At 54.4% G+C, this 17,553-nt stretch overlaps 3 protein-coding genes across 5 annotated transcripts in view; 1 reads left to right on the top strand and 2 right to left on the bottom strand.

Annotated features, from left to right (window-relative positions):
• Positions 1–280: 280 nt before the first annotated feature.
• On the bottom strand, positions 281–10,257 carry LOC121362087 (E3 ubiquitin-protein ligase HECTD3-like). 2 transcript variants are annotated; one of them, XM_041483306.1, is made up of 21 exons: positions 9,876–10,257; positions 9,569–9,729; positions 9,084–9,176; positions 8,691–8,826; positions 8,142–8,257; positions 7,744–7,857; positions 7,295–7,377; positions 6,747–6,912; positions 6,210–6,291; positions 5,119–5,301; positions 4,529–4,581; positions 4,155–4,219; positions 3,616–3,719; positions 3,175–3,294; positions 2,745–2,834; positions 2,195–2,401; positions 1,677–1,806; positions 1,207–1,281; positions 923–1,004; positions 733–804; positions 281–475 (listed from the first exon to the last, which is right to left on the bottom strand). In XM_041483306.1, the coding sequence occupies exons 1-21, from the start codon at positions 10,122–10,124 to the stop codon at positions 391–393; spliced, it is 2,466 nt and encodes an 821-aa protein (XP_041339240.1). In that variant the 5' UTR covers positions 10,125–10,257; the 3' UTR covers positions 281–390. The 2 variants fall into 2 exon arrangements, with proteins under 2 accessions (XP_041339240.1, XP_041339239.1); XM_041483305.1 differs by having other exon boundaries at positions 9,798–10,257.
• A 113-nt stretch (positions 10,258–10,370) lies between these two features.
• Positions 10,371–13,877, top strand: UROD (uroporphyrinogen decarboxylase). 2 transcript variants are annotated; one of them, XM_041483308.1, is made up of 10 exons: positions 10,371–10,472; positions 11,243–11,355; positions 11,434–11,513; positions 11,699–11,761; positions 11,860–12,057; positions 12,285–12,446; positions 12,728–12,865; positions 12,997–13,097; positions 13,352–13,418; positions 13,608–13,877. In XM_041483308.1, the coding sequence occupies exons 1-10, from the start codon at positions 10,390–10,392 to the stop codon at positions 13,770–13,772; spliced, it is 1,170 nt and encodes a 389-aa protein (XP_041339242.1). In that variant the 5' UTR covers positions 10,371–10,389; the 3' UTR covers positions 13,773–13,877. The 2 variants fall into 2 exon arrangements, with proteins under 2 accessions (XP_041339242.1, XP_041339243.1); XM_041483309.1 differs by having other exon boundaries at positions 11,860–11,955.
• A 987-nt stretch (positions 13,878–14,864) lies between these two features.
• The window catches only part of ZSWIM5 (zinc finger SWIM-type containing 5), a 96,284-nt gene continuing 93,595 nt past the window's right edge, over positions 14,865–17,553 (bottom strand). Inside the window, exon 14 of the mRNA XM_041483304.1 lies at positions 14,865–17,281. Coding sequence (XP_041339238.1) covers positions 16,419–17,281 — 863 coding nt within the window. The 3' untranslated portion in view covers positions 14,865–16,418. The remainder of the gene's footprint in view (positions 17,282–17,553) is intronic.

The raw sequence follows: 17,553 nt of genomic DNA on the forward strand, positions 1-17,553 counted from the left end.
CCTCTAGTCTCAGCAGCAGCTCACAGTTCTCTGTCTTGTAAGCTGCTGTGCAGCTTTATCTCCTTACCCCACTTTTGTTTGAGCAAAGTGCAGCCTGGAAGGAGTGAGCATTGTGGAGCTACAAGAAGACATGGAAAAGAAACTCATTGCAAAAGCCTACCAGCTTTTTGATGCATGAGGACTCAGCCAGGGTTCCATCACCACAATCACATTTATAATCCAAGCTAGCTCCCGCCCTGCTGAAGACCCAACCCTTCATGTCAACTGCTGGGAGCCAGGCTTCACACCTATGTATTTATTATATATACACATCCCGTGGGGACAAGGGAATGCTTCCCACTGCATGGTTTTCTTGAACAATTGTCCATGCTGCTTGTTCAGGCTGCAACATCACTCTTCCCATGGACTCATATCTGTGTCAATGGCCACGCAGTTATAGGCAGCATAGCGCAACTTCTCTTCACATACTTTGGCTCTAGGGATGGCAGGAAGGAAAAAAAGATAAAGGTAAGAAGGAGCTGCTATTGCTGCATTTGCCAGTTGAGACAACAAGATGGTTTCTGAAATGGCAGATATGCTTCACCAGGGGCTCACAGAGAGAAACTCAGCAGGCACGTGGGACAGGCATGGGATGTAACTGTGGCAAAGTGATGGGGCCCAACGGGTCAGCACCAAGGTTAAGAAGAGAACCCACACACAGTCCTCCAGACACAGAGAAGCACCAAAACTTACGTGGCATAGTTGGGCAAGAAGAGAGTGCTGGAGCAGGTGGATGACTCTGGCAAAGCATCTGTTGTCTCTGAGCTGGGGAGAAGGTGACAAACTGGTTAGAACCAGCAGGTCAGCAAGGCAGGGAGCCCAGACAACCCATCCCTTTGTGTGGGATCTGTCAGCTTTGCAGTCTACAGAAGAATGGACTTACCCCATCTTGTCTGGATAGATGTAGATCCGTGCTGGAAGGCGACTTCTGCCAGTGACAAATCTGAGGAAGCGGCTGCGATCCTCTGTGAAGGAAAAGCAAAGACATCAGCAAATCCTAGAGGGATGTGAGCTGCAGCATAGCTCCTTCTAGGTACCCTCAGCACCAGAGAGCAGTCCCTTCAGCCTAGCTGCTTGCTTTCCTTGAGTGGCTTCCCTCCCAGCTCCCAGCCAGCAGGCAGGAGCTGTCATGGCACAAGATATGCATGGACAGAACAAATTACTCACCATTGGTGAAGTTATTGAGTGCTTCCCAGAAGTACTGAACACGGGTATCCTGTGGCTCAAAGTCCTCAAACCGGGCTGTCACAAAGGATACAGAAAAGAGTTTAATAAAGATCTGAGCTCCTCCCTTTTTGGCAGTGGGTGCCTGCAGGGTTTGACCACATAGACCCAAGATGCAAGAAACACGGACAGTCAGGCCCCTCCCAGGAAGCACAGCCAGATCCACATCTCAGCTCCACATGGGCTCGGATACTGAGCCTAGGGATGCCCCAGCCTCTACTGTGAGGCCCAGGACAGAGTCAAAGGACACTCCTGTCCCCATCAGCACCCACCTAAAGGTAAGAAGTACACAGGACCATATTCTCACTGTAAGAAAGGCTAATACTGGCCTCCCACAGTTCTCCTTCTGCCAGCACAGAAAGAAGACACTCATGCTTTCAGGCAGAGAGTTTTCAGCAAAGCCCTTCACTTACTGAGCCTCTTCAGGGCATCCACTGTGACTTCAGGGTCTCCACAGACCTTTTTTTCTAGTTCCTGCCATGTAAGGAGGTCAAGAACAGCTTGGGGTACCACCTTCAGCAGCCCAGCCTGCATAGCCATGATCTGAAAAGGAGACAAGGCAGGTAAGCAGCATGTCTTGCCCATTTCCCTGACTCAAGGTTGAGCCTAGGTACTCTACTGGATTCAAGCCATGTGACTGCTCAGCACATGCTCCAAAGAACCTGAAGAAACAGGACAGGATCCCAGAGAGATGCATCCCCATTCATTGAGAAAGCCTGTGTCAGAGCTGTGAATAAGACCCCCATCACCCATACTACTAGAAGCCACTTTGCATCTCAACAGCTCCCTAGGCTCCAGGACCCCACTGAAAGGGTTGGATACCATTGCCCTAATGAGCACAGGGACACTAACCACAGTGCATTTTACCAGAAAAAGGCTGGGGGCAGGTCTCTGGGAGCCAATGACCAGCCACAGGGTGGGACAGTGTCACCTGCTCCTTGCTCTCCTCCAGCCGAGCCTTTTGCACCAGGCGGATGAACTCCTTGCGGTCCTCGTAGCGCACAGCGGTGTTGCTGCCGTTGGGGATCAGCTCCACCATGCGCTGGTCACTCAGCACTGTTGTGTAGGTCAGATCATTCCCAAATTTGAACTCAAATGTGTCTTTATCCATGACTTCCATCACCTCCAGGAGCTTCACCTGTCCAGGCACCAAGTAAGTGCATGTTAGAGAGATGGCCAGAGAGCAGTGATGTGCCCAAGTCCTCATCTTCTCCCTTCCCAAACAAGTGACAGTGACACAACATGGGATATGCTGCCCTAAAGCTGTTTAGCAGACCTTGGGCCATTGCATGCTTGAAGCCGCAGTCAGCATGGCTGCATCTCTATAAGAGCATTTGGTGCATCCTTATAGCTGAAAGTTGCCCTTTGTTATGTTTATTTGACATAGGCAGGAAGCAAGTACATGAGGACAGGGACACAAATCAGCACCTTGCTGAGTGCCACAAGGAATAGGATAGGCACAGCCTCCCAGTCCCTCTCACCAACACGGAGTCCACAGCAGGGAAGTCTTTGCTCCAGCTAACTTCTTCCCCTGTTAATTGTTTCCATACAAAGCCAGGAAGAGCCAGGACCTGAAGAAGAAAAGAGATTTTATTGAGTTTATGTCAAAATGAGACCTCCCCAAAGATGGAGATAGGACTCAACAATGCAAACACAAAGAGGATTCCCTACTTCTCCCTCTACATGCAGAGCTCATCGTAGCTGAGTAGAGACCAAACACTTCCTCCCAAGCTCTCAGCATCATCTCCCAAAACTCAGACTGTGAGTTCTCCAAACTGCTTGGCCCCAAATACCACTTTTCCCACTATGTGACCACAGAGCCTTTCCATGCTCCTGTTAAACAGGCTGCAGAGAGGGCTATCAACTCCCTTTGCAGCAAATCTTCTCAGAGGGATAGGGTTGGAAACTTACCAGAAACTCCTTGCCCCTCAGAGCTGCTCCCATGATCTGTCCAATCCACTCATACTTTGGGAAATCTTTACAAGACGGGTTGGGGACATACATGTCCCTGGCTTCTCCAGTGCCATTACCCTGTAGGAGTGAGAGGCAAAACTCCAAGTCATAATTTCAGCACAGCATGAAACACCACAAACTACTCCTGCCATGCCTCTGGGCACTTCTCACAGCAGGAGTGGGCTAAACCCCCCATCCCTCTTGGCAATATTCCCAGTGACAGACTGGTATCCAGGCACTTGTCAGCATATTCTAAAATGAAATGCCAAAAAGCAAACTACCCAACCCCTCACAAAGAAAAGCTTAAAGTAGGTATGTCCCTGGCATGCAAGGGGACAGGGACAGCACTGCATTGCCAGGCATGGAAGGGTTTGCCCCAAACATCCTGATGCACAGCACCTGGTTGGATGTGCGCACGAAGAAAGGCAGAGGCACAGGGGTGTCTGCTGAGCTGGGGCACAGCTCCTCTGACATGTCTGCTAGGCTGTCCCGAAAACCACCACCTGCAATCCCAAAAGAAGGGCATTCTTAGTGAGATGCGAACTCCCCATGTGTGATCCTCAGAGTTATAGAGCAAAGATGAGGATTTCTGGTCCAACCTGGCCCTGGGTTGAGCAGAAGGCTCCTATTAGAACCTTATGGCACTAGAGAAAATAAGACAAGAGAAATAACATCCCTGCCTGGCCTGTGGAGAACAGCCAGAAGGATCACTGGCACGGGTAAAGCCTCTGTTAGTGACTAATGGAAGTTTGGTCCCCCTCCAAGCAAACAGCACTCTTTATCTGGGACACAGGCAGAGGTGGCAGGACATGGCAACCTGCCCTCCCCCTCTCCTCCACAGGAATTAACACTGGAACCAAACAAAAGCACCTACAGCAACAGTCACCTCATCAGCCCCCAAATGTTCCAGAGGAACTCTGGCCTCCTACAGCCCCTACCTTGGTCGATGATGCCCTCCGCGATAAATTTGCACTCCCACCACTGGTCATAACGCAATGGCCACCTGTGGAGAACCAGGCATCACCTGAGGTGCTGCTCAAAGCCATGGGGGTGCTGGGATAGGCACAGCAGGACATCAAGGGACTAGGGTGGAACAGTCTGAGTTTAGGACAGGACAAGATCTTTTTCTCCAGAGACAACTGCATCCTCAGTAGAGAGGTGACACCTTGGGGAACGGACCCTGATCCCATGGCTGAGCTGATTCCTGTCCTAGCAAACCCTCTCCAGGACATGGACTTCCCAAACATCCTGCTGCAACAGGACACAGCTCCCAGCACTGCATGGTGCCTTCCCTTCCTGAGACACCGCTTACCTATAATCTAGAGGCTTTTCAAACTTGTCTGAGGGTTTCAGGCCTTCATATACCTGCAACAAGCAGAGACAATCAAGGTTGGTATTCCCTCTCCAGGGGAACTGGTGCCACATGAAGGCAGGTACATCAAACACATCAAGTCTCACAGCAGTTTGGGGTGTTTGTGCACACACAGAGCCCCAGATCTATTGGAGGTTGGGAGAGAATGCACACAGGAAGATCAGCAGTGCTGTAAAACCTCAACACAAAACTCTATGCAGCTACTTGACTGCTGTCACACAAGAATTCTTTGCTGCCTTTTTAGTGCAACAGGATTGTTACGCTCTCCACTAACAACATGCCACAGAGAGCATCCAGGATAGAGTACAGATTTCAACTCAGAGATCCCAAATCCCTCCTAGATGTTATTCCCTATGGGATCATCAGCACATGTAATTACAGAGCCTGTGAGTCATGTGAAGAAGCTTTGAAGGCTTGGTCTGTCTCCAGCTCCAAGCTCTCCCTTCCACCCATCCTAATGCAGATAATTTTGATTGTGGAATGCCCCAGTCTCCCCAGAGCAGCAGGGAGCCTTGCAGGAGAGACAGTACCTGGGTGAAGACAGCATTCTTGCAGCTGGGGTCCAGGGCAGGGTTGTCCCGGTGCTCCATGGCCAGGCGTCGGTTAATGTAGAGCCTTGGCATGAAATTGGGCTTGCTGGTCTCCGAGTCCTTCAGACACTGGGTAATGAGAGCTGTACGCTTCTTGGACAGCAGCAAGAACTGCTTGATGTGCTGCCAACAGGGACCCACAAAACGTGTCACCTACTTTCTGTTGAAGCCATCACACCTCCAGGTTTCTCCCTTTCCCAGGGCCTTCACACACAGACACATTCTCATTGACAGTATTTGCTTCCCCTCTGCCTCTGAAAGATTCTGCATTCTGGCTTAAGGGAGACAACAAGCTCAGCCCTCCATCCAGCAGCTGTCATCTGATACTGACACTCCAGTGTTGCTTAGAGTCTCCTCTACCCTCACTCTCACCAGAACACTGGTCTTATATCCCTTTTAGTTGTAATCAAAGCCGGCTCCTCTAAACAAACAAAAAACTCCATATGCTTTGGGTCCATGTTGACCTGGCACAGGAATTACAGTGCTTTCTGACACTCAGCCTGGAAACACAGAGAACAGGGCTATCCTGGTAATTTCCAGCATGTGTATTCTTGGAGAGGATATAAGAAAAACAGACAACTGGAAGGATGAACTCAGCACTACGTAAAGGATGAAAAGCAAAAGCTTATTAAAGCCAGGAAGAATGTTACTGGTAAAAGCCTTGATGTTTGGACAAGCCAGCTCAAAGCTGCTGGCAGGAAGTGCAGGAACAGAGCGTCCTGGGCTGAGATCTTGGAGGGGATGTGGATCCAGCTTGCATGCCCAGTGCTGCTATGATCCAAGTCCCTTTGAGGGTGAAATGTTCTGGTTTGAGTCCACTTGTTAGCCCACAGCTACATGCTTCTACATCAGCAGTTTAGCAGGAAAATAAACAATATCACCTTTCACAGTGTTAGTGACTTGAGCTCAGGAAGGTATTTCCCTCCAGCTGCTTTAAAGGCAATAAGCCCTGGCTGCTTCCCTTGCCACAGCACAAGCACCATCACCCTGCCAGACTGAGGCCCCAACAAGACACAGAACCAACTGCTCACCTTGAGTTTGCTGAATGTGCCAACAGTGTGGTCCCAGGCTGGCACCAAGTGATGCAGGACACTGTCCAGGAGCTTGATGAACCTAAATCACAAGGAAGAAGGTATTGCAACAAGGAGTGATGGGGATCTGCACAAATCTATTCCAGACCATACATCCCTGAACACAAGCAGAAAAATAACTGATCCAAACCAAACCCAGCATTTTTACCTCATGGAACCTTTGGTACTAAATTCCCACTCCCTGGGCACTGCAGTGATTTTGCATCACTTACAAGTGACTTTGCATATAGCTGCCCCTGAGATTGCACAGATATGTTGTGCTTGTGACATATACTTGAGCTACAGAACTCCTCTGAAAGCACAAGGGAGCCATCCCAGAGCCCACTTTGTTCCCAAATGACTGCTATCTTCTCCAGTGTCCAAGACATCTTTCTCAAGAGGAGTGTCATAGTTTTCCAGCTTCCAGCCATGTGCATGCTGAAGATGGCATCAATCCCAGCAGGCAATGGCACCGGTCTCCTCCCCTCCTCACAGTACCTTTGAATGAGCACAGCCCGTCGGTACAGCAGGTCAGGGTCAGTCCCTTCTAGGCGAGGGTAACGCACCAAACTGGGCAACTGGAACATGTCAGCACTGAGCCCCAAGTCCCTCTGTCGGGAGGATTTGATTTTGATGCCTCGGATACGAACATCAATCCCGTCATCTGCCAAGGAAGACCATGGATGATATGCCAAGACCACAAGAAAACAAGCCTTAAATAAAGTGTAGGAGGTCTATAAGCAAAAACAGTAGGAATGTACCAGCTCCAACAGCTCTGGGGCTGGGCACTGAGAGCTTCAAATACCTCTGTGAAGAAGAAGCAGGGCATTTACAGGAGAAAAATAATTAGATTATTGAAGGCAGAGAAAGATAGGATGAAAGCTGAGAACTTGAAAAACTTCAGATCTCCCAGGAGTTTCCCATGGTTCTTTTGAATCTTATCTAAAACAGCCCACAGGGAGAAGAAGTACAAGTCACAGAACAAACTCTTAATGTACAGTATTTTACAGGTGCATTATGGATGTGGCCCCAACAGCTAGCCCTACCTCTGCACTCCACAATCCGGATCTCGATGACAGGCAGGTGTGTAGTCATGTCCTCAAGGATGCACACATCCCCAATATAGCTCCTGCAAACACAGAAGAGATGAGGATTAAAGGGCTGTTTCCTTGCCCATCCTGCCAAAATCCACTCAGACACTTGTACGGGAAGACAGTTTGCATCTTTTGAAATGGCAATCTATGGCAAGAACTCAGTTCTTGCTAACAATTACAGCTGAATGCCTGAACCTGCTGGTGACTCAGGTCCAGGTATGATGATTCTGATGTGTCCCACAATTGGATGAGGAGATCCCTGACGACTGTACCACGCTACTGTAGGCAGAGTAAACCCACATCCCAGAGAGCCTGGCATTATTGCATGACTGCTTAAGGCCAGGCTGAGCAGCATGGGCCCCTGCAAGAGCCATGACATCCTGTGCACTTCCACCACTCACTCATCAATGCCAACGTCGTTCAGTTTCTTCAGATTGTCCCCCTCGCCCCCATACACAGCAACCCGCTTGGGCATGAAGTTCTCATCAGTGGTATCCACTGTCAGCAGCAGCTTCCTGCAAAGGGAAGCAGAACATTAAGGAGAAGGCAACTGCACCTGAACACCTATCACTACTCGCCATCACTTGGTCATGTTGTTACCAAGTTGGGATTCCCAGGTACCTGTGACAATACTAAAACCACCTCAAGCCCAGAGCCAGCATAAGGGCTGAGGGGCAGGGAGCGCAGGGCAAATTTGGGCCATGACACTCAGGCAGAGAGGGAGTGGCAAAGCTTGCTCCAGTCACTAGCCAGCATGTAGAGCAGCGATAACTCTGTAGAGCAGACAGAAATGACTCACTTGACAATGGTGCCTTTCTTCATGTTGAGCCGCACCCAGTGCTGGCCCTGGGACCCATCACTCTCCCAGTATGTGTCGGCATGGCTATCAGTCAGGCACGACACATTGAAGTCCTCCTGGAAGAGGGCAAGTGAATGGAAGATCAGATGAGTATAGGATTAGCTTCTCTTTAGTGGTTACTTTCATCATGACTCTCAGTGTCAGAGGGTATCACATTGGCCTGTTCCCTTTGCTGGGCTGTGGGTAGACACTGGCAGTGCAGAGCACACAGGACACTGGGGTTGACCCTCTGAGGTGCTCTGGGGTCACACACACAGCACAGAGTATCAAACCCTTCCTAACATCAGCTTTGAAGCTAATATTAGCACTGGTTTCTCAAACCACTGTCCCTCCAGGGCATTATATATACACATGCTGCATGATACTCCCCAGGTTTTTCTCCCACATCCTCAGAGTCCAGTTCAGACCAGAGCAGCACAGCAAGCACTACCCATGCTCCCCAGCCCCACAGCACAGTGGGGCTGATGTAGCCTTGTCCCTTTAACCCACCGTGTAGGATGAGACATCGATGCTGTCCACGTACTGCTTAACGCTGCCCAGGTTCTCATCCTCCTTCCCAATGTGGTCATACAAGAAATGCACCAGGTCCTCATCACATTCATAAGTCCACGTTGGGGGCACAAACCTAGCAGGGAAAAGGAATTACTGGGTCTGGAGAGCCAGAGGCAGCCAGGCTAATGGGTCAAAAAAGGAAGGTCCACATCCTGCTTGCCTTGCTCGGTTTCCTGCTTTTTGCAGGCATATCTAGGACAAGACTGTGGTGTGCAGAGATGCCTGTCTTGCCCCCTCTCCCCCAGGTCTGCAGGAGACGGCTGTCTGGGCAGTCACAAGAGACAGGAGCTTGTCCCCCCACCATTGCAGAAGCCAGGAAACAGTTCATACCGAAGCTTCTCTACTGCAGCCTCATCCTGCTCCATGGGCCTGGGCTTTGCTCCGAGGCGCAGGGAGTATGTCAGATCCACCACCTGCTCCCATCTGAAACAACACAGAGAAGTGGAGTGAGAACATCCCAGGAGGAACAAGAAGTTGGTGATTGAGGAGTAGTTGTAAGGGGAAGATTTGGATTTAAAGCCCCACTGTGCTCCATCCTCCATCACCTCCAGCATCATCTGTTGCCCCTTCCTTTCAAACCATGTCTACTCCTTCCACACCCCGCTGGGCATGTGACAAGCACAGTGCCCGAGCCAAACCAAATTCACTCCACATCCGGCATCCCTCTTGCCTCACTTCCATGAAACCTGTCCAAGCAGGCCGGGGGTTCCCTAGCCCAGGGCAGGAGGGGCCGTGGGGAATCATCCCGAGCCCGCACAGAGGTGAGCACCTCCGAGCTCCCAGGGACCCAGCGGGACACCGCGGCGGCCCCGCACCTGATGACGGGTTTGTAATCCACCCCGAACAGCTGCTGCTGCCGCTGGATCCGCTCCGTGGACTCCACGGGCACCAGCCGGTCCCCGCCGTCGGCATGCTTGCACACCAGCACCCATCCCTCCTCGAGATCGCAGCCGCTCCGGTATTCCTCCAGCTGCTCCTGTGGGGACAGCCGGGGGTCAGGCGAGGCCGGGCCGGGCCCTTCGCGGGCCGCCGCACCCGCGTTACCTTGCTGAGCTTGACCCAGAGCCCGGCGCCGTTGCAGTACTCCTCGCCGGTGGCGCGCAGGCAGCCGCCCTTCCGCACCTCGATCGTGGCCCGCGCCGCCCGCTTGCCGCCCCGCGCCGGCCCCGGGCTGTCCCACACGCTGAGCAGGCTGCGGGCGGCGGCGGCCGCGGCGGCCGAGGGGTCCTTGCAGATCTTGTACTGCACCTCCCGCGGCACGTAGCAGAGCGCGGCGGGCAGCGCCCGGGCGCGGCGGAAGCACTCGCTGCACTGCAGCAGGAACCGCAGCCGGCCCAGCACCTGGTGCGGCGCCTCCCCGCCCGCCCTCATCGCGCTCCGGCCACCGGCTCTGCGCCCCTCCGGTTTACGGCGAACCCCGCCCGCCGACAGGCAAGATGGCGGCGCCCGGCGGGGCGGACGCCGAGCAAGATGGCGGCGCCCGTGCCACGTACAGAGGAGCAAGGAGCGGGGCAAGATGGCAGCGTACGGAGGGGCGGAAAGCCGGGCGAGGGGCGGGGCAAGATGGCGGCGGGGAGAGAGGCGGGACTACGTCCAGATGGCGACGCCAGAGGGGCGGGACGGGAACGGGGGCGGGATGGGGGCGGACCGCGCCGCGTCGGGAAGCAACGGAGAGGCCGGGAAGCAGCTCAGGAGCATGGAGGGTGGTGAGCGGCTCCTGTGAGTAACCGGGACCGGGCAGGCCTGCGTCCCTTCCTAGTGTGGTAACGGGGCCGTGTTCCGGCGCCTGCACGGGGGGTACTGGTGTGCCTCTGGGAACGGCGATCTGGCACTGTGGGAGCGCTGGGAATAGTGCTTTCGCGCTGAGATCCTGTACTGGGGACACTGGTGTGGCTCTCCGGACACGGCCGAGGCACCGGAGTGGCTCTGGGATTACGGTGCTGGCACAAGCGTCCGGCACGGGGTCACTGGAGGGGCTCCGGGCGGGGAGCGAGGGAGGTGATCCTGCTCCGGGAGGATCAGCAGGGCCGCTGGTCTGCTAGTTAAGTCCCTGGCCCCAAATGGAGGTTTTGGGGACTGTGTTCCCACAGGCCCCGCGGTTGCCGGGGCTCCCCTCCGGCGCAGGCCGGGCTCCAGCAGCCGCACAGCGGGAGGCTGGGCACAGACCGGGGCAGTGCGGCGCTGCCCGCCCCGCGCGTCCCGAATCTCTCCAGGCGGGAGCAACTGGTGGCCCCGATAACTTAATCTCGCGGGCCCTGCGCAGCGCATCGCCTCTCTCCCGGGGGGCCCGCGGTCCTCAGCAGGAAGAAGTCCTGGGCTGTGGTGGGGAGAATTTATCGCATTTGTCACAGCTGGGCGCAAGCCTCTTCTGCGGTCAGGGAGTGGGGACGAGCCGCTTACTCTGGCACCCTCTGCCCCAGTCGTGGGGGACTGGCGGGGCACCCAGACCCCTCATGGGTGACACCTCGTGCCTGCTGTTTGCTCCGCAGCCCCAAAGGCTTCCCCAGGCTGAAGAACGACACGTTCCTGCGCGCGGCGCGCGGCGAGGAGACGGAGCACACCCCGGTGTGGTGCATGCGGCAGGCGGGGCGGTACCTGCCAGGTGAGCGGTGGAGACGTGCTGGGGGTAGCCAGGGGGCCTCAGCAAGCACCCGGTAACATTTGTGGTGGTCCCTTGTAGAGTTTCGGGAGACACGGGCATCACAGGATTTCTTTGCCACTTGCCGGAGCCCCAAACTGTGCTGTGAGCTGACACTGCAGGTGAGCATCACTCAGGGGTCTGTGTGTCCCCTCTCTCTGCCCAGATGGCGATGGTGAGAAACCTTGGTTCTGGTCTCAGTAAACTGTGCAACCCTTGGGGGCTCCACTGCCTCCTGTGCTTGACCAGGTCCTCCATGGGAAGTGACTTGCAACCCCTCACTAACATTGCCTCTTCCTCTGTGCAGCCACTAAGACGATTCCCCCTGGATGCTGCCATCATCTTCTCTGACATCTTGGTGGTGCCCCAGGTAAGAGCCATAGCCAATGCCACAGAGAACAGCAGCTGGTAACAGGGCAGAATTCAGGGCTGCTCCATTCCTGCTTCTCCATTCTCCCCTGTCCCCAGGCGCTGGGCATGGAGGTTGTCATGGTCCCTGGCAAAGGACCCACATTCACAGAGCCCCTGAAGGAGGTGGAGGATCTGCTGAAACTGCGACAGAAGGTGGATGTCACCGCAGAGTTAGGTTACGTCTTCCAGGCCATTACTCTGACACGACACAGCCTGGAGGGCAAGGTGCCTCTCATCGGCTTCTCGGGGGCACCAGTAAGTGCTGTGGCCCCTCTGAATGGGTTTCACTGATGGGCTCCTCTGCTCTCTTGGGGTCAGACCAGCTGTGGGTGCTACATGTGTGTATAACAGGGGGCATTCAGTGCAGGAGCAGCTGTGCCCCAGGCTCTGGGGAGTTCACAGGTCCTACCTTCAGCACTGCGACTGGGACTTTGTGTCTTCTCTCATCTCCATCACTCTCCTCACTTCACTCCTCCCCACAGTGGACGCTCATGTCCTACATGATTGAAGGTGGTGGCTCCACTACAATGGCCAAGGCCAAGAGCTGGCTCTACCGTCACCCCGAGGCAAGCCACCGTCTGCTGCGCCTGCTGGCTGACGTCATCATCGACTACCTGGTGGGGCAGGTGGCTGCTGGAGCGCAGGTGTGTCCTGGGGCAGTGGGGACAGGGCCAAAAAGGAAGGCAGGGACTGGGGATAGGGAGCAGAGAGGATCCAGCATCTGGAAGGAGGAGGAGGGACTGAGTTGCTGCTCTCCCAGTCCCATGGGAAAGTGGTTGAGTCGCCATCCTTGGCAGTATTTGATAGACAAGCAGATGTAGCACCTGGGGACACGCTTTACTGCTGGATTTGGCAATGCTGGGTTGTTAAGACTCAGTAATCTTAAAGGTCTTTTCCAGCTTAAAGGATTCTGTGTCCCTGGCAGGCGCTCCAGCTGTTTGAGTCCCATGCAGGGCACCTGGGCCCGGAGCTGTTTCAGGACTTTGCCCTGCCTTACATCCGGGACATTGCCCAGGCTGTCAAGAGCAAGCTGAAGGAGGAGGCACTGCCCCTGGTGCCCATGGTGAGTCTGGGCTGCCTGGATTGACCCTGACATCTGGGGGCTGCTGGAGAGGGGTGCATTCCCGCTTCCCTCAGTCCAGCCTGTGGAGCGGGGTGTGAGCCACAGCAGTCGCTGCCCATCTCCCTCCCCAGATCATCTTTGCCAAGGATGCACACTACGCCCTGCGCGACCTGGCCCACGCCGGCTATGAGGTTGTTGGTCTCGACTGGACCATCCGGCCCCAAGAAGCTCGGTAAGAGTCTGACTCAGGGCTCAGGTGTCTGGGCAGGATCCCAGACCAGGTACTCTGACCTCCTCCTCTGCCCTGAGGCATCCCAGGCCTGAACACTGCTGCTCCAAAAGTGGGGATAGTTGGGCCACGATGCTACAGCTTCTAAAGGCTGCACTGAGGGGTCCTGGGTGTTCTGTGGTGAGGGCTGCAGGCACCTGGCTGCCCTCAGTCTCTGTACCATATGCAACAACTCACCTGCTTCCTCCCTGCTGCAGTGCACAGATAGGAAAAGATGTCACTCTGCAAGGGAACCTGGATCCATGTGCTCTTTACGCGCCCAAGGTGAGCCATGGCTAGTGCCAGCAACTAGGGCTAGTTCTAGCCTGTGTTAAAGGCCTTCTGCCTTATCTTTACCACCTGCAGCACTGGCTCATGTCCCAGCATCCCCTCAGGCTAGCTGAGGGGCACTGTTGGGGGTGAAATACCCTGAGCTGGATTGGTGTGACACATGGTTTCCTACCATACCTACAGGAGAAGATTGGCGAGCTGGTGAAGAAGATGCTGGAGAGTTTTGGGACCCAACGCTATATTGCCAACCTTGGCCACGGCCTCTACCCTGACATGAACCCTGAACATGTGGGTGCCTTTGTGGAAGCCGTGCATGCTCATTCCCGTCATATCAACAAGCACAGCTGAGCCTGGGGCCTTGGGGACAGGACTCTGGTTTGGGCACAGTCACCCATGTTGTCACAGGGCTCACTCTAGGCTGGGCTGCAGCATTAAACCAGGACCTGTTCTGCAGCAGCCGTGTGGCTCTGGCTGGGGGGATGGGGAACTGGACAGCCCTGAAGGAGATGGCAAGTCATGGCAGGCTGCTAGAGGAGCATTTGTGGTGAGGGGGAGCCCCTGAGCCCCATCCTGCAGGTCAAAATGGGGAAACGGGGATGGCAACAAATTGTGGAGGATGCCTCTCCCTGCCAGGCTGCAGTGTCCATGCTTGCAAGAGAGGATGTGTGCACAACAGCCATCCCCTGAGGATGGATGCACTCAGCCCTGCTGGGGGAGGTGGGCTGCCTGAGGCTGGCAGGGTCACAGCCTGGGAGCTTGGGGCTCACAGCCCACCACTGGCAGAGACTCAACATCAGCTGTCCCGCAGTCCTGCTCAGGCTGAAATGGGCAATGTGTCCTCAACCCAGGGTAGTTTCAAGGGGCTGGGAGAGCCAGCAGGACTCATCTGAGAGACAGCTGGCAAAACGGCAGGAGAACCTCTGACACAGTCACCACCATCCCTGCCACGCTGGCTGGGATGGCAACAGAGCCATCATGGCCCTCCTCCTCCAGCTCCCAAAGCCTCTTTAGGACCATCCCCCTGGTCCTAGAGTGTTCCCCCATGCACACTTCCCCATCTCCTCTGATCCTCAGGGCCAACCTTGCCTGGGGTTCAGCAAACCCTGCAAAAAGCAGCCCAGGAACCATGAGTTACAGCTCCTTGCCACCCCATTCCACACTGCAGCACACTCACTGTGGTCCAAGTTGGCAGCAGAATGGATCAAGACACGGAGAAACGCTGGTCTAGCTGGCATGGATAGGGCAGTTCTCCAGCATGGGCAAGGACCTGCTAACATTGTACATGGCAGGGAGCTGCACCCAGAAACAACCAGGGTGCCTTGTCCCTGCTCTGTCCCTCTTTGGGGCACAGGAACTGGCTACCACAGGGGGCTACAACACTGCTCTGCACCAGTGTGGTGACCCCCGACTTCAGAGAAAGGCAGGAAAGACACAGGCAGTAACGTTCATCCCTTTTATTATTAAACATCAGATGAAGAGGTCGCACACACACATACACGCACGCACGCAAAAAAAAAAAAAAAAGGGAAGAAAAAAAGAGAGAAACAGACTGGTTGAAGACCGCTATTTCGGTGGCGACACAGACCGAGTACAATTGGGTTCCTGGCCAGAGCGCGGACACAAGTCACTTGCCATAAAATTAAACCAGACAGCAGATAACTAACGCGCGTTCCCCAACTACAAGTCACCATCCAGACCGGCCCTGGCCCCCCCCAGCCCTCCCAACCTGCTGGCAAAGAAATGAACCAAAACTGAAGAGCCACCGGCCCAGGGCTGGAGTGTGCCCCCAGCGCCGGGTGAGCTGGGAAGGGCCGAGCGTTGGCTGCTCCACGGAGCTGGGAACTGGGAACGGTGCAGGAAGGTGACGCGGCTGCCCCTCCCTCCCCCGAAGCCGGCAGCCCTGGTGCCCGCCCAGGCACTCGCACCCTGCACCTGCCCTGCTGAGTCCTCCATCGCCAGCACCCGCGTGTGTCCGAGTGAGCATCGCCCCGAGTTCCTTCCTTTCCTGGGCTGCTGCTCCTCTGTCCGTCCGTCCGTCCGTCCCAGGGCTGTGAGTCGAGTAGATGTTTGCCTCCCCCCCACACCCTTCTTGCTGCTGCCGATGCCATGGGAACCTGAGAAATGTTCGCGTGCCTCCTCCTCTTTTTGTCTGTGGTTTTGTGTGGGTTTTTTAAATAATAGTTTTAATAATAATAACAATAATAATAATAATAGCAATAATAAAAATAATCGCCCCAGCCCACAACAATTTCAAGTATCCCCCAAATAAAAGACAGAATTATAAATAATTATAACTTTACAATTTAATAATTGACACATATACTATAGTATTTACAGTATCATAAATGCTTTTTTTTGTGTTACTTTTAGTAAGCAATCCCTGAGAACAGTTACTTTTACTTGTTTTATTGAAGTATCTTCACAAATAGAGGAGTTTGCATGTCTCGGGCGGGCGGGAGAAGCGCTCTGCAAAGCCATCGCTTTTGGTGACGCATGAGGTTCTAGTGTCGCAGGTTTCTTTGCTTGCTTTTTTTTCCTTTTTTTTTTTTTTTTTTTTTTGTTTTGTTTTGTTTTGTTTCATTAAATTCCCCACATAATTTTAAAGATTTTTCACTTTGCAACCTTCGTATCCCTCCAGCGACCACGTCCTTCAGGAAAGAGGTATTAGATTTCCAGGTTAGCTTTTGGTATTGGCAAGGGAGGGCAGGGGGCTGAGTAAACCATCCTTTTTCCCCGTGGTTGCCTTTTGGTTTGTGCCCAAGGAATCTCTGGATCCTCTCAGTGTGTGAAATGGTTAAATCCAAGAAAGAGTAACACTAAAAGGAAAAAAAAAAAAAAAGAAAGAAAACAAAACAAAAAAAAAAGAAACAGAAGACCAGAACAGAGCAGCCTCTGCCGATGGGGGGAAGCTGATCTCCACTTTCCTTCCTTCTTCTCTCCCGAGTCCCCGTGCTGCGGCCAGACCCTGCCAGTGAGCATGGCAGGAGCCGGGGCTCACCCAAACCGTTCTCGCACCAGCAGCATCAGTTTTTTCTTGCCTTTGTAGATTTGTTTTAGATTGTCAATGAATTGGGCAAACTGTATGTGCCCGTCCTGTGCCAGGAGGAAGGTCTCCCTGGCCTTGCTGAGGAACTCGATGAACTCCCCATAGTGCCGTGGGCTGATGTGGGTGAGCCGGGAGTGGGTGGTGTTGATGTAGGCGCTTATCGTGGCATCCAGCAGCTGCCGCAGGGGGGCTTTGTCAGTGGACATCAGCTTCCCCGAGTTCCTGCGCCCAGGGATGCCGGCCAGCCCTGGCGCTGTCATGGTGCAGCGGCGAAGGATGTCCGAGAGCACCGTGGCACAGTGCACGCTCTTCACCACCAGTGGGATGATGGCTGCCAGCTCGTTTTTGCCCAGAGAGTGGCTCAAGGCGCAGGCCCAGAGCACATCATTGATGGCTGGGTGCGTGTCCTGGTTGTAGGCCAGGTTGAGATGTGTCATGGCCAACGAGGTCAGTTTGAAGGCTCGGAGTGGGTAGCCCCGATGCTCCATGTAGCGGGCGATGGTGAAGAGCTGGGTGTAGGTCATGCCGGTGGAGGCGGCGTCAATGACGATCTGGTAGGCGGTCTCAAAGGCGATGTGGTCCTTCTCGCAGAGGGTCAGGGCAGACAGGGCGCAGTTCTGGGGGTCCTTCATGGCACACTGCAGGGCCAGGGTGCGGGCACAGCTGGCCAGCTCTTCCCGCTGTGGGTAGTCCAGGCTCAGGCGCAGGATGGTGTTGTGGGACATCACTGTGGCTGCCACAATGCTGGTGGCTTCCGTGGGAGTGAACAGTGAGTACCAGCTCTGCAGGATGCTCACCAGGGCCCTCACTCCTGCAAGAAAACATTGGGGTCACAGCATATCCCTGGAACCTGACTCAGTTCATGGGGCTTCTCTGGGATCCAGAGACAGGGCAAAAACAGCACACAGCAGTGCTGAGCTGCTGCCTCTGCCCCAGGAAGGACAGGGCAGAGGGGGACAGGCAGAGGCCAACCACACCACCATGCTGCAGGACGCAGAGACCAGCACTGGCCTGGGCCAGGTACAGGGCACCCATCCAAGTCTAAAACCAGCCACTGCTGCAGTCCCAACCCTGTCAACAGGT

Source organism: Pyrgilauda ruficollis, unplaced genomic scaffold, assembly GCF_017590135.1.
Source record: "Pyrgilauda ruficollis isolate IOZ18807 unplaced genomic scaffold, ASM1759013v1 scaffold6, whole genome shotgun sequence".
NCBI classification, from domain to species: Eukaryota; Metazoa; Chordata; class Aves; order Passeriformes; family Passeridae; genus Pyrgilauda; species Pyrgilauda ruficollis.

What these genes read in the sequence shown, in the direction of transcription:
- LOC121362087 (XM_041483305.1), bottom strand. Translation starts at nt 10,124, where the DNA reads ATGAGGGCGGGCGGGGAGGCGCCGCACCAGGTGCTGGGCCGGCTGCGG. An exon ending in AAGAAAGGCACCATTGTCAA is followed by an intron (nt 7,858 to 8,141) that starts GTGAGTCATTTC and finishes TTCCCTTTGCAG; the next exon opens with GAAGCTGCTGCTGACAGTGG. An exon ending in TCGTGCGCACATCCAACCAG is followed by an intron (nt 3,295 to 3,615) that starts GTGCTGTGCATC and finishes TCACTCCTACAG; the next exon opens with GGTAATGGCACTGGAGAAGC.
- UROD (XM_041483308.1), top strand. Translation starts at nt 10,390, where the DNA reads ATGGGGGCGGACCGCGCCGCGTCGGGAAGCAACGGAGAGGCCGGGAAG. An exon ending in CACTGCCCCTGGTGCCCATG is followed by an intron (nt 12,866 to 12,996) that starts GTGAGTCTGGGC and finishes CTCCCTCCCCAG; the next exon opens with ATCATCTTTGCCAAGGATGC. An exon ending in GTGCTCTTTACGCGCCCAAG is followed by an intron (nt 13,419 to 13,607) that starts GTGAGCCATGGC and finishes CCATACCTACAG; the next exon opens with GAGAAGATTGGCGAGCTGGT.